Genomic DNA, 22,349 nt, shown 5'->3' with positions numbered 1-22,349 from the left:
AGGTTTTGGACCTGCTGTTTTGAATTCAGTGTGCATTTCCTGAGAAGGAAGGCTGCCTTAACCGACGCTCTCCCTGCCTTGCCTCAAAATTCATGTGTGGTTATCAACACACAGCCAGAGAATCCTTATCTGAGTGTAACTTGTCTGCATTTGGAAACCTGCAAAGCTGAGACTAGGATAATTGATGCAGCTCGATATTCTCCTCCATGTCGAAGTTCTGTTGGTGAAATCATGAGGCAGCTCCAGACTGACAGCATTGACACACTGCAAACTTTACCCTTTGATTTTTAAAGCCTATCCTCCAAAGCCCATCAGTGCAGAGGCCGTATCAGTTTGTCCTTTGTTTGTATGTGTATGTATGTTGGGGTTTTCTTTTAAGACATATAGTTATACTTTCAGAGTATGATTGCATATGTACCAGCTCCTGCAACTTGTTTTTTAAAAAAAGTTTTGTTTTATAAATAACTCAATCATTCTTATTTTCTTATTCCGTTGTGAGATGTGGGTGTCACTGGCTGGGCCAGCATTTATTGCCCATCCCTAATTGCACTTGAACTGAGTGGCTTGCGAGGCCATTTCAGAGGGCTTTTTTAAGAGTCAACCACATTGCTGAGGATCTGGAATCACATGTCGGCCAGACCAGGTAAGTATGGCAGAATTTCTTCCTTAAAGGACATTTCTAATGGACATCAGTGAACCAGTTTTTAATGTATTTTTATATGACAATTGACAATCGTTTCATGGTCATCATGAGACTTCCAATTCCAGATTGAATTCAAATGTCACCATCTGCTGTGATGGGATTCGAACTCAGGTCCCTGTTCATAACCCTGCTTCTCCGTATTACTAGTCTAGTGATAATAACACTACGCCATCCCCTCCCCTAAAGAAAGACGTCTGGACGTCTAGACTCGTTTTTCTTCCAGATCCAACAACAGCAAGGGCAAATAAGAGGTCATTTTGGTGAGTGAATTAAACTTTTATATTTTTAGTGTGACCTGTGGAGCACTGGGGCAAGATAAACTGCGCACTCCTGGTCTTAACACTGGTAAATTCATTTGCAGTTTGTCATTCAGGGAAAGAAGTAATAAGGGGAAAAGCGGACAAAGTGTGAAGACAATCCACGCAATGTGTCTTCCAGGGTTGTCATGATGTGGAGATGCCGGCGTTGGACTGGGGTAAACACAGTAAGAGATTTTAACAACACCAGGTTAAAGTCCAACAGGTTTATTTGGTAGCAAATACCATTAGCTTTCGGAGCGCTGCTCCTTCGTCAGATGGAGTGGAAATCTGCTCTCAAACAGGGTACAGAGACACAAAATCAAGTTACAGAATACTGATTAGAATGCGAATCTCTACAGCCAACCAGGTCTTAAAGATACAGACAATGTGAGTGGAGGGAGCATTAAGCGCAGGTTAAAGAGATGTGTATTGTCTCCAGACAGGACAGCCAGTGAGATTCTGCAAGTCCAAGAGGCAAGCTGTGGGGGTTACTGATAGTGTGACATAAACCCAACATCCCGGTTTAGGCCGTCCTCATGTGTGCAGAACTTGGCTATCAGTTTCTGCTCAGCGACTGCGCTGTCGTGTGTCGTGAAGGCCGCCTTGGAGAACGCTTACCCGAAGATCAGAGGCTGAATGCCCATGACCGCTGAAATCCTCCCCCACAGGAAGAGAACAGTCTTGCCTGGTGATTGTCGAGCGGTGTTCATTCATCCGTTGTAGCATTTGGTAGCAAATGCCATTAGCTTTCGGAGCGCTGCTCCTTCGTCAGATGGAGTGGAAATCTGCTCTCACCACACAACCCTGCCACAGCAACCTCTGCAAGACATGCCGGATCATCGACATGGATGCCATCATCTCACGTGAGAACACCATTTACCAGTTATACTGTACCTACTCTTGCAACTCGGCCAACGTTGTCTACCTGATACGCTGCAGGAAAAGATGTCCCGAGGCATGGTACATTGGGGAAACCATGCAGACGCTACGACAACGGATGAATGAACACCACTTGACAATCACCAGGCAGGATTGTTCTCTTCCTGTGGGGGAGGACTTCAGCGGTCACGGCATTCAGCCTCTGATCTTCGGGTAAGCGTTCTCCAAGGCGGCCTTCACGACATACGACAGTGCAGAGTCGCTGAGCAGAAACTGATAGCCAAGTTCTGCACACATGAGGACGGCCTAAACTGGGATGTTGGGTTTATGTCACACTATCAGTAACCCCCACAGCTTGCCTCTTGGACTTGCAGAATCTCACTGGCTGTCCTGTCTGGAGACAATACACATCTCTTTAACCTGCGCTTAATGCTCCCTCCACTCACATTGTCTGTATCTTTAAGACCTGGTTGGTTGTAGAGATTCGCATTCTAATCAGTATTCTGTAACTTGATTTTGTGTCTCTGTGCCCTGTTTGAGAGCAGATTTCCACTCCATCTGATGAAGGAGCAGCGCTCCGAAAGCTAATGGCATTTGCTACCAAATAAACTTGTTGGACTTTAACCTGGTGTTGTTAAAACCCTTACTGTCTTCCAGGGTTGCCAGTCATCGCAGAGTGACCCTCTCACCTTACCGCGGCCAGAATCTACTTTTGTGGCCAGGTTGGGTAGACAGGTGGGCCTGATCCCTCCCTCGGAAACTTCCTACCTCATGATGGGCAACTTTCTCCTGCAAGAGAGAAGTTAGTGACAATCCTATGAGATGTTTAGTGATGGAGCTTAGAAAAGTGCAAGGCTTGGTATGCAGTGCATAAGATGCAAAGTGTGGGAAGCTGAAGATAGCAATAGTGGTGACTATGTGGGTAGGGTGAGAGGGAGGTGTAGTGCAATGTGGTTCAGTGCTTGTAGGAGAATAAAAGATTACGGAGGGCGGGATTAATGTGAGCAGTAAGGCTGTAAGTGTTGAGCCAAACTGCGTCTTAAGAGGTGCTGGCTTACAAAGTGGCTTCAGGGCCTGATATCTTACCTTCCAATGCACAGTGCAGATACTGCAGGCTACATGTCCAAGTCACGATAATTAGCAAGCAACGTAACTATTACGTGCTGCTTGGGACAACACTAACAAGCAATGCTCACTCCACCCAATCAAATTTTATGCCGAAATGCTAAGTACCTAAAGCCTTAGCTCATCCCTTGAATAATTGCTGGCTCGGGTAACTTTACAAATTGAACGTCTTTTGTCAGTTTTGGGCTTCAGTTCAGAAACACAGACCATTTTAAAATTGTTTTCCATTTGTATTGAAATATGATATCATTATGATTTTGCGATGGACCACTAACATTTAGAAATAAATTCAAACACTCAGCAATTAACCATCAGAACTACACAAAATTTCATATTTTCAAACTAAAACATATTATTTTATGTACTGAGAAATTAAATAAATCAGACACCACAAACTTAACTCTTGAGCTTATAAGGATGTATGCTATAAATTTAGCTCTAATTTTTATTTCCACCCAAGAGTTTCCTGATCAGAGAAACTCCTTAAGGTTCATTCACTTTTACTGGGACCAACCCCAGAGGTTTGCCACAGCCCTAGTGAATTCACCTTAATTCTTCTCACTGAACTGGCTATTTGATGAGGTAAGGTTAGATGGAGGCCCTTCCATTGCCATCTTGGCTATGTGACCCTCAACATTTTCTTGACAGACCTCATGAATGTGGATGCCTCAGCTTCTTGTTCCAATTGTTAACAGATACCTAACTGCTGTCTCACAGCTTTCCAAACTAACTGCTGACTGCTTTCTGCCACATGTGGCTATGTGAGGACCACTGTATTTCTTCCAGTAGCTGCAAGATAGAACAATCCTTCCAGCTGCTTTCTCCATATGAAATCCAAACTAAATAGAGCCCCACCTGTATTATGTGCAGTGAACAATGAGGTTGCATTTTCCCTGCTCGAAATCTAGGTCTTATTGGCTATCACCTTTTCTTGTCTCTCTCAAACTGGTGACATGCAGTCTATACTAAAGCAAAGTGGCTTGTTACCCAAACTGAACTGCTTGCTTCTGTCTAGAAATATGCACTGAAAAATTAAACAAAGGATCCTTCTACTCCCATCTCTATGGCAATGTGGTATGCTTTGGGACGTTTTCAAACTGAAATGTAAATTAATTATTTTAGCTTCCATACTACCATTTGATTCTGTAAGCCATATGAATAATTTATATAATTAATGAAGTTTACAACTCTTTCTTGAGGCCTCCTGTCTCCATTACAAGCTTAGAGATGGATCATCCTTTTTTTTTACTGTTAACAAGATGAATTTGTCAGACAAACCCAAGTTAATTAAACCAGGAGGCATGGTGGCACAGTGACTGTCACTGCTGCCTTCACAGTGCCAGGGATCCAGGTTTGATTCCCAGCTTGGGTCACTGTCTGTGCGGAGTCTGCACGTTCTCCCCATGTCTGCGTGGATTTCCTCCAGGTGCTTCGGTTTCCTCCCACAGTCCAAAAGACATGCTGGTTAGGTGCATTGGCCATGCTAAATTCTCCCTCAGTGTATCCGAACAGGTGCTGGAGTGTGGCGACTAGGGGATTTTCACAGTAATTCATTGCAGTATCCAAGAAATCCTGAAGTGGGAGGGAGAGGAGCCAGAGGTCGTGGTGCATACTGGTACCACTGACATAGTAAGAGTTTTAACAACACCAGGTTAAAGTCCAACAGGTTTATTTGGCAGCAAATACCATAAGCTTTCGGAGTGCTGCTCCTTCGTCAGATGGAGTGGAAATGTGCTCTTAAACAGTGCACAGAGACACAAAATCAAGTTACAGAATACTGATTAGAATGCAGAGGTACTCAATGAATACTTTACTTCAGTATTCACAGTGGAAAAGGATCTTGGTAGTTGCAGTGCAGATTTGCAGTGGACTGAGAAGATTGAGCATGTGGACATTAGGAAAGAGGATGTGTTGGAGCTTTTGAAAAGCATCAAGTTAGATAAATTGCCGGGACTGGATGGGATGTACCCCAGGTTACTGTGGGAGGCGAGGGAAAAGGTTGCTGAGCCTCTGGCGATGATCTTTGCATCATCAATGGAGATGGGAGAGGACTGGAGGATTGCGGATGTGGTTCCGTTATTCAAGAAAGGGAGAAGAGATAGCCCGGGAAATTATAGACCAGTGAGTCTAACCTCAGTGGTTGGTAAGTTGATGGAGAAGATCCTGAGAGGCAGGATTTATGAACATCTGGAGAGGAATAGTATGATCAGAAATAGCCAGCACGGCTTTGTCCAAGGCAGATCATGCCTTACGAGCCTAATTGAATTTTTTGAAGATGTAACTAGACACATAGACGAGGGAAGAGCGGTAGATGTAGTTTATATGGATTTCAGCAAGGCGTTTGATAAGGTGCCCCATCCAAGGCTTATTGAGAAAGTGAAGGGGCATGGGATACAAGGACTTGTGGATTCAGAACTGCTTGCCCACAGAAGGCAAAGAGTGGTTGTAGATGGGTCTTTTTCAGCATGGAGGTCGGTCACCAGTGGAGTGCCCCGGGGATCTGTTCTGGGACCCTTGCTCTTTGTGATTTTTATAAATGATCTGGATGAGGAAGTGGAAGGATGGGTTGGCAAGTTTGCTGATGACACAAAGGTTGGAGGTGTTGTGGATAGTGTAGAGGGATGTCAGCAGTTGCAACGAGACATAGATAAGATGCGAGACTGGGCGGAGAAGTGGCAGATGGACTTCAACCCAGATAAGTGTGTGGTGGTTCATTTTGGCAGGTCAAATAGGATGAAAGAATATAATATTAAGGGTAAGACGCTTGGCAGTGTGGAAGATCAGAAGGATCTTGGGGTCCGGGTACATAGGACGCTCAAAGCAGCATCGCAGGTAGAGGCTGTGGTTAAGAAGGCGTATGGAATACTGGCCTTCATCAATAGAGGAATTGAGTTTAGAAATCGGGAGATAATGCTGCAGCTGTATAGGACCCTGGTCAGACCCCACCTGGAGTACTGTGCCCAGTTCTGGTCGCCTCATTACAGAAAGGATGTGGAAGGCATAGAAAGGGTGCAGAGGAGATTTACAAGGATGTTGCCTGGATTAGGTGGCATGCCTTATGAGGATAGGTTGAGAGAGCTAGGTCTTTTCTCCTGGAGAAGCGAAGGATGAGAGGTGACTTGATAGAGGTGTATGAGATCTTGAGAGGTATTGATAGAGTGGATTCTCAGAGGCTTTTACCCAGGGCTGAAATGGTTGCCATAAGAGGTCACAGGTTTAGGGTGCTGGGGAGTAGGTACAGAGGAGATGTTAGGGGTAAGTTTTTCACTCAGAGGGTGGTGGGTGCGTGGAATCGGCTGCCGGTAGTGGTGGTGGAGGCGGATTCGATAGGGTCTTTTAAGAGACTTTTGGATAAGTTCATGGAAGTTAGTAAGATAGAGGGTTATAGGTAAGCCTAGTAGGTAGGGACATGTTCGGCGCAACTTGTGGGCCGAAGGGCCTGTTTGTGCTGTAGCTTTTCTATGTTCTATTAATGTAAGCCCACTTGTGACACTAATAAATAAACTTAAACCTTGGCTTATTTAATTTGCCTTTACATTACGATTGTTTATCAGTTTATTGCCCAACCTAATCTCTAACCTAAAATTTATATTCTAAAACATATGAATTATTTGGGTCTCCTTACCTGAGGAAGGATATTCTTGCCTTAGAGGGAAGGCAGTGAAGGTTCACCACACTGATACCTGGGAAGGTAGGATTGTTATATGAAGGGAGATTGGATCGACCAGGCCTGTATTCACTGGAATTTAGAAGAGTGAAAGGGGATCTGATTGAAATGTAAAGAATATCGACAGGGCTGGACAGACAGGATGTAGAGATGATTGGCGGGATTTTACTGGCCTCGCTCGTCCAAAAACTGTAAAATCCCACCCAAGGTCAATGGACCTTTCCATGTTCCGCCCTTCACCCACTCCGATTCCTGTAGTGGGCGTGGTCGTAAAATTCTGGCAGAGGTTTCCTCTGACTAGGGGTCTAGAACAAGGAGTTACAGTCTCAGAATACAGGGTAGGAGGTCACTTAGGTCTGAGATGAGGAGAAACCTCTTCACTCAGAGGTTGGCGAACCTGTGGAAATCTCTACTACAGAAGGCTGCGGAGTCCAAATTACTGAATATATTTAAGAAGGCAACAGATCCTAGACCCTAAAGGCATCAAGGTACATAGGTAGCGCGTGGGAGCATGGTATTGAGATAAAGGATGAGCTACAATCATATTGAATGCAAGCCTGATGGGCCAAATGATCTTCTCCTGCTTCTATCTTCTATATATCTATGAACTACATATTCACAACAATATGTGGGCAATGTGATCCCTTGTCATGTGACATTTGCCACAGGAAATCTGTGAGTAAAAATGAAAAGGCCACACCTGCATTTGCAGATGCAGCTTTTAACATTTTACTTGCAGGCCTGTATGGATTCTTCACAATCTGCAAGTTTGTATGAACATTTTATACCACACAAAGTTCATATTTTATTTCCCTGAAGTCCAACTGCGTTACATTAGGTCAACAAAGTATAACTCTTGTCAATTCAATATAAACTCAGATCACAGAATGCCTATGGTACAGAAGGAAGCATTTGGCCCATCGAGCCTGCACCCAGGCAAACTCCACACAGTCACGCATTGCCAGAATTGAACCCGGGTGTTTGGCGCTGTGAAGCTGCAGTGCTAACCACTGTGCTAACGTGCCGCCACATTTGCTTTGGTGAAATATCTCAAGCTTTTAGAATCATAGAATAGAATCAGAGAATCCCATAGAATCTCCACAATCCCACCCAGGCTCTATGTAACCCCACATGTTTTCCCTGCTAATCCTCTGATACTCGGGTCAATTTAGCACGGCCAATCAACCGAACCTGCACATCTTTGGACTGTGGGAGGAAACCGGAGCACCCGGAGGAAACCCATTCAGAATTTGCAAACTCCACAGAGACAGTGACCCCAGGCTGGAATTGAACCCGGATTCCTGGCACTGTGAGGCAGCAGTGCGAACCACTGCGCCACCGTGCCGCCCCATTTAAATACATTTTAAAAAACTTATCTGATACATTTAATGTCACTGTAAACTTTACAAATGTTTAAATGAGGACTTTGTAATCTCTTGCAAGATTCACACTGTCATTTGTGTTTTGATTCACAACACAAATATGTGAATTGCATTAGTTGTGCTGAAATTTGAGGAAAATGGAAATTGACAGACAGATCAACTGTGCAGAAATAGAAAGAAAGTCACAAAAAATGAAGCATTTTTCAATAATAATGCAAGCTATTGCATTATTTCAATGCTTGTTTATCTATACTCCCTGGCCTGGTGGCGTACTTCCCCCATTCACAGCGAAGCAATATAAAATGCATGATTTCCCCGAAATGACGAGGTCTGTTGCCTTACCAATGGTGTCGCCCTTGTAATTTGGGACAGTTGCCAAGAGCTTCTTATTGGCCCGCCGTGTGTACGATGTGTATCAGTGGGAAATCCCGCGTCCTGTTTTGATTTTTAATGTAGCGATCGAGCCCCTGAGAACCACAGACGACTGGAGAGATCTTGCTGAACGGGTCGCCAGGAGCTACACTGATACTGAGTTTCACACCAGCGTTACTGCAGGTACTCTTTTGCTGTACTGTACCTGGATGCTGTGCTTGCTAGGAAACTGCTGGCGTTGTATCGGGACGCGCTTTAGGTACAAGTTTGAAATGTCCAATTGTGCAATTTAATGAAAGCCAAGAATGCAGAAAAAAAAATGCCAGAGAGATTAAATAATTTGCTTGGGTTTGGTTACAGCCTATGCTGAAATAAGATTTATTTAATCATTTAGACGCCTCTATTATGTAACGCGTGAACACAGTGCAAGAGTTATAACAACAATTAATACACCTGAACAATGGGACAAGTTTGATGATCATAACCTGGCGAAGTGGTGAAGAAATAATAGCAGAGTAAATAATCGAACCGAGCATTGTATTTGCCAGGTTTTTAAGCATGTAATAATAACCATTAACTTTAAATATGTATATTTTTGGTGATCACCTGGCATTGAATTGAAGCAGACACTTCCCCTTAATTGGATTTAAGACTTGCACAGTTGTGCAGCCTGGGATCGGCAGTGTCGTGCATGTTAAAAAGCTGCTTCAATTCAGACAAACATTTTGCAAAACTTAAAACGTATGCATGCAAATTAAACACGTACGTGGTCGGTGGTTTGTGCTTAATGCACGCGCCTTTGTCATCTAAAACTGTCAGGTTGGATGAAACTTCATTCAACGAATAAAGGAATTTTGCATGATATTGGAAAATCAAGTCTGAAATTCCACAGGCTGACGATTAAACCAGGTTGCCAATAGTGTCCTTCTGCTAAAACATTGTAGCTGAGAGCGGGAGGTCTTTATCTCTCCGGATTACAGTGCGGGCCACACACTCGCAATTCAGGAAGCACCGCCCTTCCGTGCCCTGTCGCCCCACGTTGCATTTATTCCGCCTAGTGGCGTAATTCGTTCTGCTTTTGATGAAGCAACACACGCTCAGATAACCTTTCAGGTATTAGAGTTCCATTCCACTGTACAGTATTATTTGAAAACGGGTCAAGTAACATTAGAGTGGTTACAATCTACATATAAAGCTATTGACGCGCCCCTGACTTTCGTAGAATAGAATTTAGAAAATACGGTCTCCTTAAAAAAACCTGATCTCTTGTCGGCAGTATCTTAGTTAAGGATAAACGTCAGTGCAGTTAGCTCAAGCAAACGAGACTGAGAGTCTGGGTCAGTGGGAACTGGCAGGCTTTTTGACGAGGGAAGTTTGAATCCCATCCAACACAAGGGGATTTCCAACAGAGTAGCTGGACGGTGATAAGAAATAGCTGAATTTTCCCCTTCCAGGTCCCCTGGCCAGTTTGCACAATGCCTTGCCCCAGCCACTCTAAATTCAGCACAGACCAGCTAAACTGGGGATTTTCCTGGGGTAATGCAAGGATCAGTGCATTTACACATTGAGCCAAAGTTCATATTATTCTGCAGGTATTAACATTTTGCTTATTTACTCAGCATTCCTCTGAAAATATGCCTGTGGCAAGAATGCGCATGAGACCCTGGCTGGAATTACAGATAGATTCTAATGCAATTCCTGGATTGCTTTGGATTAATAAGGCAAGTGTCTATTGTTTATCTTAATGCCATGTATAGGTGCATAGTAAATGACATTTAACTGATCTTAATATTTCTGTATACTTTTTATATTTTTGTTCTCACATGTGGGTGATTGCAAGGGGAGGCATTTCCGCCTCCTACTCAGCAGAGTACAAACCTTTCTTTGGCCTTCATCACTTGGAAGGTGGAGGACGGGGTTTGGTTTCTGAGCAGGTTTTGCCAGTGTATGATGTGACCACATCACATGCCTGAAACAAACTGGGTGACCAAAACGCTTTATGTTCTCTCTAATAGTGAAGAATTACAGCATTGCACAATATGGTAATGCAAACGCTCTAATCTGAAATTTTGAGTGTGCTGATTCATAGGATTTGTTTGCTCTTCAAGTTTTGTTGGTATAACCTGGCTGGGGAACCACCATCTTTTGTGACTGATAACCATAATGTTTAGCGTTAGAATACTGGATTACTGATCCTGATTTATTAAGTGATCACAACAACTTTTTATGTATTCCCTTGAAAATGTAGGAAAAGAAGATGTTCCAGATTCCGTGGAAACATGCTGCCCGACATGGATGGAGCATGGAAACAGATGCCAGTCTTTTCAGAAATTGGGCTATCCATACAGGTAGATAACATGATTCTTGCCTTCGCGATGGCACAGAGTGATGCTGGATGCAAATAGAAAATACTTATTAAATATTTAATGCACAGTTGGTGAACTAACAAATTAAATTGTTGTATGAAAAATAACCTGATAATATTGCCCTCCCTGCAAGTCAATTCTGTTAAGAGCACCTACAGATATCACAAGATTATCACCATAGCAAAATTATAGATGAAACAAATGATAATTCTGGGCATTGACCAAACAAGTTTGTGAATATCTTTTATCCAGTCTGATTTTGGGTGATCCTTTTGCAAGGCCTGTTTCTGATCACATTGCCTTCAGCTTTGCGGCACATTTAAAAATGACAGGTTCTGCGATGTGCTGTTATAATCTGGGGTCTTAAATTAATTTATCTTAAATTTGCTATTGCTACTTTAACAGGTACACCATAAAATTTCCATTTCCATATAGCAAAAACAAACTGTAGAATGAATGCTAAAAACATGGAAAGGGTTGAAGATTGAAATTCAAGCTCAGGAGTTAAAATTACAAATTGAAAATGTTCAAGCAGTTTTCCATCAGTTGATGATCACTGTCAAATTTGAAAATCCAACCTGAATGCCCATGTGTACCCAATTGTCTTAAATTCTTCCATTTTCTTTGTAGGGAGGTTCAGACAAGGAATAGATTCACCAGAGCCTAAAACGTGGAAAGCCAATTTCCGTTGTGCCATGAATTCACTGCCTGACATCGAAGAAGTGAAGGATAGGAGTGTCAATAAAGGCTCCAGTGCTGTTCGAGTGTACAGAATGCTACCACCCCTTGACAGATCAAAGCAAAAAGGTACTTGAGCTTCCTTCATGTTTTCTTCATATTTTGAAAGTGAAATAAATGTGCAGAGTACTGAGATCTATGATTTTGTTTTTTTTCACAGAAAATAAGTCTAGGTCATCCAGAGATTCAAAAAGCAAGAGTAGGAAAAGGGTAAGTTCATGGGTTATCTTTTATACAAACGATTTCAATCAGGATCTTTTCAGCCAAGTACAGCATTTTTCCACTCTTTTTATTTTAACAAAATATGATTTCTTTATATCTTTGTAGGAGATTAAGTCAAAGGTCAAACTCGAAGTGCAAGAATGTGATGTACCTAAACTACCAATTGATCACACCACATACACTGCACCAGAACAATGTGCTCCACAGGAAATGGTGGTTGACAGCACAGTGAATATAGGAGGTGAGAGAGCTGAAAAACTCTTTGTCTAGACATGGTTACAAAACCACTTATAAAAAAATTAACATTATCTTTGCAGCTAACATGCTTTCAAGAGAACTGTTTGATGCTTTGCAAAGCAAAATTTAGTTTAGCTCCTAAATACTTTTATAAAATGTTTTCCTGTCTTTGGCACTAGCTTCACCCAAGTAGAAATGTTTCCATTGTAAGCAAAATCAGTGAGCAATGGCAGAATACTCAATGTGCTGAGCCGGTGAATTACCAATCAGTTTCGTTCGTTACATAATGTCAGTCTATCTGTATGTGAACTTTCTAGCAGGAGACAGTGTATTGGGATTAGGAGCAAAACTGTTTTTCTCCTCAGCCCAGGGACATTGTGGCCAACTGTAGTATTATACATTGAATTTCCAAGAACAGCATAAAAAGCAACTTGGAAAATTTGTCTGCTAATATTTGTTTAGCTGTGCTTCTACCGTTAAGAAATAAGTAGCTTTTCCTCAAACTGCATACCATATGAGTGTTAGCTGGTAGTTTTGTGTTGAACTTATTTTCTTTGCTCCCATTCTGTTACAGAATTCTCTCCATCGGAGTCGTGCTCAGCGGCAGACCAACTGGCTGACTGGACTATGAATAGAATAGTAGGCGAACCTGAAGATCAGGTTGTCAGCACATGCGAGCTGTACCCATTTCAGGTCTCTCCAATGCCCTCTCCTACAGGTTAGTACAAGGTGCTCAAATGCAGCTTACAAATATTTCCATCTCATGAAGGGAACCTTGGAACCATTTAACAATGAACCGTTTTCCTTGGGATTCTTCTGTTGATTGTATAACATCAGAAATAGGAGCAGCAGGAGACCATTTGGCCTGTTCTGCAATTGAGTACAGTTCTTCAACCTCAACTGAATCTTCCCTCAACATCCCTCTCCACCCCAGAATTCAATAATTCATCAATCTCTGCCCTGAATGCACTCAATTACTGAGCCTCTTCAGCTCCCTTCTCCAAAGTAGAGAATTCCAAGGCTCCACAACATTCCGAGTGTAGAAGTCTCTCCCCATTCCAATCCCAACTTTCCATTTTTATTTTTCTGGTTGCTACATGTCACAATGATCTAAAATGTAAACTGGTAATCAGCTCTCAGAGACGATGATTTGAGATGCAACCCCATTACTTTGTGATACATTGTATCATTGCCTTTCTACTATCATACTGCACAACCCTCTGCAAAAATAGTCACAGTGAACTGCCTAAAGTAGCAAGCAGTTCATTGACAAAACAATTTACTCTATCCTTAAAGTTACAAAAGCTTGCTCTAAAAACCAAATTCAAAATCCAATTGAATCCAATTCATGGTCCCCACAAGAGAGACAGACAAGATCCAAGGTGACAGGATAAGGCATTGCACCCTTATCTTGGACTTGATCTTAGCCAAAAGACTGTTCATTGACTTCTGAGTACAAGTAAAAGCAATGGATTTATATAGCAACACAGGTCATCCGAAAAAACTTCATAGTAATTGAACCACCTTTTGAAGTGTTGTTACTGGAGTAACATATCGAACTACAATGCTAATTTGCATACGCACAATCAGTAACGATATGACTAGATTATTGGTTTTAGAGATATTACTTGGGGAAAGATACTGCCTGGACACCTCCCTTATCCTTATTCAAATAGTACCACGGGATACTTTGCATCCGCCTGGGAAAGCAGACGGATTTCCAGAAAGCTGGAACTCTGGCAGTGCAGTGGTCCCTCAGTGCCGGTACTGGAGTGTTGAGCGGCAAGAATAATGCAAAATAAAATTGAGAATTCGCTTTTAAGAGTTGCATTTCGTTGGCAGCAGTATTCACAGATCGCAACATGCTCATCACATCCCCGCCAGAGTCTAGGGGCGAGACGTTACAGCCTCACTCGGCCGAGACTGGAAAATCTCGGATCTTTCCATTGTCCGCATCTTGTCCGCTCCGATTCCCGTAGCGGGTGGGGCGGTAGAATTCCGACATAGAGGTTTAGTTTGAAAGGGAAATAATAAGAAGTCTGTGTCAGATTTGGCTTTATATATTTTCACAAAATGCAAACTTTGCCAGCAATATTTGCATAGGCAAATGAGAAATATGAGGCTAAAGCCTTTCCTAACACAGTGGAAATATTCGAATGCAGTAATACTGCTTGCACACATTCCATCAGAAATAAAACTCCACTGTCACCTTTTACTGAACCTTAAAACTAGTCCTTCCCTCACTATCCTCACCATGCAGTTTATTTAAGCCCTTTTTTTCTTCTGGCATCACAGTTTTATATTTCTTCTGTTTAGGAACTGTTTATCATTCTGGTTATTTTAAGAGAATTCTATCATGAGGAAGGTGGTGGAGAGATATTATTCCACTCCACAACTTGCATTTTAAAAGTAATTTCTGTTAAAAAAAACTTTGTATTGTCTTATGAAAAGGGTGACAATCAGTGCTAAGAAGTCACAATGAACTGAATTCCTCAAAAATAAGTTACCTATGTACCAGATTTGACAGTCCTTTTCTGTTTTAAATTGATATTCAGCAATGATGCCATCAGAACTTTAAAGCATGCTTAAAAACCTTCAGTAAAGTAGAATGGGACAGAGTACTTGTCTGTGTGCAATGTGCTTGTCTGGTAGGGGTGAGGAGGGGAATGTATTCCTCTGTTGCATGATTTTGATGTCCACTGCTTTTATACTGAATATGCTTTGTTTTGCCCTTCACAGCAACCAGTGCAGCAGACAGCTTCCTCACAATAGATGACGTTGCTGAGGTGAGTAGATGCAGCTGAATGTACTGAGATCATTATGCATTGTGTAGGTGGGAAGCTCACTGTATATTCACCTCTGTTTCGTGGCCATTAAATTAAAAAATAATAATTGAGTTGAAACTCACCTTGGAGCAGGAGAAGTCAATGTTGCTGAGTGAGTCACTTCCTTTTCCTGCTTACTTTTATCTGTTTTTGTCTTCTAGGGCGGGATTTTATGGCCTCGCTCATCCCGAAATCGTAAAATCCCACCCAAGGTCAACAGATCTTTCTGTACCCACCGCTCGCCCACTGTGATTCCCGTGGTGGGTGGGGCGGTAAAATTCCAGCCCTAGTCTCTTTGGGTTACCCACCACCCATAGCTTTGATAGGGCAGCTTTTTTGCCAGTCCTCTGCTATTTGTGGTGAATTTTCTTGGTTTGAGTGTTCTGAATGTTTCCACGATATGTCACAAAGCACGCTTTAATAAAGCACTGTCATGCGACAAGAAAAATGTTTTAGTGAAAAGTTCTGATAGTGATTGTGCTTTTTTACTTGGTAGAAGAAAGGATCACTTGATAGCAATCCCTAAATCTAGTCATTCAAAATTGTTGTACCATGGAATCTCAGTAATTGGAAGTTTAGTTATTTGGATTCATGTGCAAAAGATTGCCAGTGAAACTTTAGTTGCTATATTCAGTCTGGAATCTTTACTGCAAACATTTTTGACTTCAGTTATAAAATCTTTGATAAGTCCACCATGAAATGTTTATAATTCTGATTATTTTAAGAGAATTCTATCATGAGGTAGGTGATGGAGAGATATTATTATTAAGGTATCATGGTGCCTTTCCATGATACTCAATGTGCCAAAAATACCACTGTTCCCCCATAACACCCACACTATAAGTTGTAGAAATATTTCACCTTTATACTCTTCTGTCAATCCTAGCAATTCTGGTTGAATTTAGCAATGAGTCAGCCCATAACTCACACTATCAATTATGGTGTGTGTGTGCCAAAACATTAGCGTGAATAAAAACTTACATAATGTTATAACTGCTACAGCAAAAATATGACAGTAATCCCTGCCCATTGGTGACTAATTACATAATTACAGCAAACTGTAACCTTAAAGATTTAGGTTTAAGTTATTAGTGTCACAAGTAGGCTTATATTAACACTGCAATGAAGTTACTGTGAAAATCCCCTCGTTGCCACACTCTGGCGCCTGTTCGGATACACTGAGGAAGAATTTTAGCATGGCCAATGCACCTAACCAGCACGTCTTTCAGACTGTGGGAGGAAACCGGAGCACCCGGAGGAAACCTACACAGACACGGGGAGAACGTGCAAGCTCCGCACAGACAGTGACTCAAGCCAGGAATCAAATCCAGGCCCCTGGCACTGTGAGGCAGCAGTGCTAACCACTGTGCCGCCCAAACTGAAATGTGGAGATATTTAGAATTGTGTTAATAACAAACGCTGGTGATTCTGATATGGGACTGAAGAGAAATTAATGAGTAAAGTTCTGAGAGACTCACAATTTATTTTCATGTTGTCATTTCTTTCAGATGTCTAATGAAATGATTCAGGAACCCAGTCAGTGGGAGCATAGTAACATTGAAGGGAAAGGTTATCTCAGCAACGTAATGGGAACTATGCCACTAACTTGTTTCGAGAGTGACGCCAAGTCCAATGAGCAAGGAACGATATCACACTTGACATTACAGGATTGCGGTTGGCTAAATTCAGCAGGTATCATCTTTTCTAAAGCTAATTGCAGCTGTACTGACACCCCTATGTTCCTCTGCTTACAAACTCAGAAAAGTGCCAATCCAGGGCACTTCACTGTGTGCCAATACCCTGTTTTAAGTCATTCTAGTACAGTTGAAATAGTTGCGAGTCCATTGCATGATTGGACCTTATTGGCATGAATGAAGGGAAAAAACACGCTCAGTTGCCAACTTAACTGATAGAATAGCAGTCTTTCCGCGAAAAGCAGCTTCTCTATTGTAATTGTGCAGTAAATAGATGCCTGTGGTTGAATACCTGTATTGACCTGAGCATTTCCTGGTTCCATTCCATTCACCCACCCACACACTTCTTCTCACATCTACAGTTTTACTTGCTTTTCTTGTGAAATGGAATCTGATCAATCAACAAATATAATTTAAAACAAAATCAATAAAAATAATTCAGTGCATACTACAGATCAACTACTTAATCCAAAACACAAGGGGCGTGATCTTACCGGCCATAAACCCCCGCTGCCACTACAAGCGAGGATGGAGAATGTGGCGCTCAGCTAAATCTCTGTTCACTGCAGCAGGACCAGAACATTTTGCCAGTGTGAACAGCCGGAAGATTCCACCCTTCAGGTTTATTCAAAAGGCATGATTTAAGTCCATTCGTTGTTGACAGCCTCGGAAAAGGTGGCAAATATCCCATGGAGTAGAAATCATGCTACAGTGAACAGATGTTTGCCGCCCTGAATCTGAAACAAAATGTTTCCTGTTAGCTTTAGGTACTTCTAAATCATAGAACAGGCAGCATGGTGACAGAGTGGTTAGCACTGCTGCCTCATAGCTCCAAGGACCTGGGTTCAATTCCGATCTCGGGTGACTGTGCGGAGTTTACATGTTCTCCCCATGTCTGCGTGGGTTTCCTCCGGGTGCTCCAGTTGGATTGGCCATGCTAAAATTGTCCCTTAGTGTCCCAAAGATGTGTAGGTTAGCCGGATTAGCCATGGTACATGTGTGGGATTACAGGGATACAGTGGCTATGGGCGGGTGGCCTGGGTAAGGTACTCGGTCAGAGAGTCAGTGCAGACTCAATGGGCTGAGTGGTCTCCTTCTGCACTGTGGGGCATCTAACGCGAGGAAGCACGGGGTGAGAAAAATCAGTAAGAGCACAGGAATCATTTTAAATGAATATCTTGCCTTGTACTGAGAAATAAGTTTTATTGCAAGTCTCATGAACAGTGCTGTTAATTTTCCTTTGCAGGTGAATTTGAATTCAGATTACACACAGACTTCAGAGGAGCAGATCTTCTGAGCTGGCTTGAATCAGCAAATCATCCAACTGGATCTCTGGTCAGTTGCACTTGAATTAAGACTGTGATGCAACAGAGTGGGGTGCACTATGTACATAGAATTTTATTCCCTCCTTTCTGTATTTTATTGCCATTGGGACTTTCAACTGCTGTCACATCAGCCATAACTGCAAGGTCCCATCTGCCACCGTGAAGAATTATACCGAACAGTCCTTTAAAGACATGCTCGTGGTACCATTTTAAAAGACTACCCGTTTGGCTCATGGTTGAAGAATGCCAACAATGTCTACCACACGAGGAAGCCAATTTCAGGGAGGCCAGGAATGCTGTTTTGTGACTGAGCACCATCCTCACTCAACATGTTTGCTGCTACGTGAGATCAAGTACTTTTAATTATTCTGCTAATGACGTGACCCTCAGTTCTGTCGACCAAGAGGACATTTTTAAACACACAAACATACAAGAAATTTAAGATGAGGGGCTAGCAAGCCAAATGGTATTTCGGAAACAAACGAGATACTGTCAACAAGCAGTAGACTGGGCTGCAGTGTGGCATTTTCATGGCAAAAAGGAAAGCGATTACACCGATTGTTTAACTGTACATATGTATTAAAATATAGAGTTCTTTCAATCTTGAATATGCTCATTTTTCTAAAAGCATGAAAGTAAACCATCAACTACAAACACTGAATAAAGAAAGTGCCATTACTAAATAGAATAATTGCTGTCATAGCCATTTATTCAATGTAAAAATAAGATACATAATATTTGCCCAACAAAAGCTTTAGCTAACACTGGAATTGAATTGCTTTGGAAGTTATGCTGTATTGTCTATGTTCTGAAGGTGAAGGTGACTCATAGATGACTTCTGTAAGCCATGCAGACGATGGTGCCCAAATATGTAATCAATGTTTTTTCTCCATGAACTATTTGGGTGTCTTCTCCTTTTGAATGTTTATAAATAACGTTGACTTTGATGTTTTGTTCAAAACTCCCGAGTTGTGAATATATTTTAGAATTTGTATATTTCTTTTGTGTCTTTAATACTTAAAAATATACTTTTGATAAATAAAAAAAATTACGGAATAAAAGTGTTGATATAGATTACATAAACTAGGCTGGAATATATCAATTTAATGGGTGACTTGCTTTTGGGTTTTGAAAGGAAAAATATGGGGCAAATTTTCCCGTTCTGCCCGCCCCGAGAATTGGAGCGGGCGAGGGGCGGACCATGGAACGGCCCGTTGACCTCGGGCAGGTTTTTCCAGTTTTGGAACGACGCAGCTGGAAAATCCTGCCCATAAACTTTTTCTGCTGGTGCAGGAATTCTGGGGGACATAACCTTAAAACCCGAGATAGGTCATTCAGGAGTGAAATTAAAGTTTAAAGTTTGGTTATTAGTGTCACAAGTATGCTTACATTCACAATTAGCAAACGCTTTGCATACGGGGGAGGGAGGGGGGTGAGAATGTTACAGTATCTCCTGCAAAAAGCAGCTCAGTTAATCATTTCAAATCTGAGATTGATAGGTTTTTGTTAGCCAGGGGTATCAAAGGACCTGGTGCTAAGGTATATAGATAGTTAGGATGCTGATCAACATTGATTTTATGGAATGATGCATGAAGCTTAAGGGGGCTGCATTCTCTCCTCATGTTCCTATGTCTATTTAGGAACCCTATTTTTTCTCTAATAGGAGTTAAGATTTTACATTTATTTATCACCTCATTGAGGTCTCCTGACCTCAACTTGCCTCAATATCAGGAATTTCTGGTGAAAAACTAATGATGAAAAGGATAACATCTGTTTTCCTTCAATTAATAACTCTCTGGTCTGATCACAAGTGAGCAAGGTATTATTTCCTAGGTGCAATTTTGTTTGATTGTAAATTGCGCAGAAACAAAATGAATTCTTGGCCAGAATTCTCCAGCTGTTCATGCCAGGGGATTCTCTGGTCCCGCCGGCAGCGCACCTCCGCCCGTGGTTTCCTGGCGGAGTGGGGTGCCTGCAGTTGACAGCGGCAGGACCAGAGAATCCTGTCACCAGCAAATGGCACACCGCCTTCCACAGTGAGAAACACGCAGCTCGGAGGATGGAGAATCTCACCCTGTTTTTCATTTAAGCATTCCTTTAACAATAGGATGACTTCTGCTGAAAACATTGGCTTCTGTCCATCTGAATGAGTTAACCTGCTGTGGAAATGCTGGCTTCTATTCAATGCTCCCCACAAATCTGAGTCTGAATTAGGGAACCTCTTGTGTGAAAAATTAGCAGTGAAAACATTTCTGATCACTGGGTAGGTTTTGGCATCCTTCTTTAGGTCTCCCTAATGTAATCTGGAATTTCATTTTGACAAATGAGTAACTTATCCATCCATAGAATCTCTACAGTACAGAAGGAGGCCATTCAGCCCATTGAGTCTGCACCAACCACAATCCCACCCAGACTCCATTCCCTTAACCCCACACATTTGCCCTGCTAATCCCCCTAACACTAAGGTCAATTTAGCATGGCCAATCAATCTAACCTGCACGTCTTTAAACTGTGGAAGAAAACCGGAGCTCCCGGAGGAAACCCACGCACACGGAAAGAATGTGCAGACTCCACACAGAGAGTGACCCGAGGCCGGAATTGAATCTGGGTGCCTGTCACTGTGAGGCAGCAGTGCTCATCACTGTGCCACCGTGTCGCCCAATCTTCCTCTTCCTTCACCCATTCCCAATATCGGAGTAAAACAGCCATTTCTTTTTTCAGAATGCAGCTTCTTACAAAATTATTCATGCTGATTTTCTCACTTCCGCATCACACAACATTCCTGAGCAAGAGGGCAGACTCAAACTATATCGAGTGTTCAATTTAACTTGCTGTTTTAGACAAGCGTTGGCAAGGTCCTGGGGTCACACTTTCTAACTTCCCTCTGCATGGATTTCTAGTTGGTGTTTCTCTTGTAACATTATGGTTTTGTCACTTGAGGTTAGCATTTTGTCTATTTTTATTTGTTCATGGGAGGTGGGGCATCGATAGCTGGGCCACCATTCATTGCCCATCCCTAATTGTCCTTGAGGTGCAGTTAACCATCAACCACACTGCTGTGGATCTGGAGTTAGATGTCGGTCAGACCAGGTAAGGATGACAAATTTCCCTTCCTCTAAAGGACATTAGTTAACCAGATGGGATTTTACAACAACTAACAATAGTTTCATGGTCATCATTAAACTTTAAAGATTTTTTTTAATGAATTCAAATTTCACCATCTGCCATGGTGGGATTTGAACCCGAGTCCTTGAATAATTGTCCTGGGTCTCGGGATTATTACAAAAACAGAAAATGCTGGAAAATCTCAGCCGTTCTCACAACATCTATGGAGAGAGAGCCAATGTTTCGAGTCAGGATGACCTTTTGTCAGAGTTCAGCATCCGCAGTTATTTGCTTTTATCTCTGAATCACGAGTCCAGTGAAAATACCACTGTGCCACCCCTCCCCTTTCAATAAAGAATGATTCCATTCTATTTTTAATCAGTTTGCCAGTAGGCTTATTCTGCAAGCATATTTTGAGGTCTCAATGATTATTAGAAAGGTACTGAATTCACTCAGTGGAAAGTCCTTTCACATTTCACTTCAACATCCATGTTGTCTTGATAAAGTAGAGAGCTGATAGTGGCCAGATTCCTTGATCAGCAATGAATAAATTTTCATCAGTTGTCTGACAGCATTTCCAACAAGTGCAGAAGTACCAGAAACACCTTGGGTGCGATTTTCCCAGCCAGCTGCAGCTGGGAAATGTCAGCGCCTGTAGCAGGATTTACCAGTTGCAACTTTCCCAGGCCATTTTTATATGGGTGTAATCAGCCTTGTGCCAGAAATCAGGGTGAGGCTGACTACAATATTGAAATCTCAATTTCATTATCATTAGCAAGCCTGGGATGATATCATCCGGGTTCGCTAATTCCACCCCCCCGCCCCCCCTCACTAACCCCTTGTCAGGAGAGGTTTCCACCAGTGAGGATTAAAGATGGTCCCCATCAACGGGGGCCAGGCGTGATGACCTCACTGGTGGGGAAAGAGGCCATTGAGCCCCCCCCCCCCCCCCCCCGCGGGAGGCCGAGGGCTGGGGAGTGCCACTTGAGTAATGCCAGCCTGGCACCCTGGCACTGCCCACTGGGAACTGGATAGTGGCAATGGGGCAGGGCCAGTGATGGCGGTTTGGGGGGACCGCTGCGCACTCTGCATTTGGGATCGGTGCGGAAGGGAGGGAGGGGAAGATCGGGACCGGGGGGGGAGGGGTTTGGGGAAGCTAGTGATTGTGGTGGGGGGGCGGTGGGGGGGGGGGATGTCAGCGAGACTTTGGGAGGCTGATGATGGGGGGGTCATTGCGCACGCACGATCTCCTTACTGACAGATTAGCGCAGGTGCAGTAGCCCGCTCAGCACGCTGATGCCAGCATCTCGGGTGGGATTAGGCCCTGCCCTCACCTTACTGGCCTGAATCTCTGGTGGACTCTAAAGCAGAGGGTACTGGAAATTCAACAAACTAAATACGCCCAAAAAA

General features: G+C 42.7%; 1 protein-coding gene across 2 annotated transcripts; it reads left to right on the top strand.

Annotated features, from left to right (window-relative positions):
* The first annotated feature begins 8,497 nt into the window (after window positions 1-8,497).
* LOC144505063 (interferon regulatory factor 1-like) lies at window positions 8,498-18,912 on the top strand. 2 transcript variants are annotated; one of them, XM_078230808.1, is made up of 10 exons: window positions 8,498-8,610; window positions 10,047-10,148; window positions 10,676-10,775; window positions 11,424-11,600; window positions 11,692-11,741; window positions 11,859-11,994; window positions 12,565-12,708; window positions 14,730-14,776; window positions 16,324-16,507; window positions 17,756-18,912. In XM_078230808.1, exons 2-10 carry the CDS (start codon window positions 10,062-10,064, stop codon window positions 17,857-17,859), a joined length of 1,029 nt encoding a protein of 342 aa, XP_078086934.1. In that variant the 5' UTR covers window positions 8,498-8,610; window positions 10,047-10,061; the 3' UTR covers window positions 17,860-18,912. The 2 variants fall into 2 exon arrangements, with proteins under 2 accessions (XP_078086934.1, XP_078086933.1); XM_078230807.1 differs by having other exon boundaries at window positions 8,512-8,610; window positions 10,047-10,154; window positions 10,682-10,775; window positions 17,756-18,906.
* The last annotated feature ends 3,437 nt before the right edge of the window (window positions 18,913-22,349 follow it).

This window comes from Mustelus asterias, chromosome 16, assembly GCF_964213995.1.
Source record: "Mustelus asterias chromosome 16, sMusAst1.hap1.1, whole genome shotgun sequence".
NCBI classification, from domain to species: domain Eukaryota; kingdom Metazoa; phylum Chordata; class Chondrichthyes; order Carcharhiniformes; family Triakidae; genus Mustelus; species Mustelus asterias.
The sequence above is the reverse complement of the archived record's forward strand: the minus strand, read 5'-3'. Positions and strand labels throughout refer to the sequence as shown.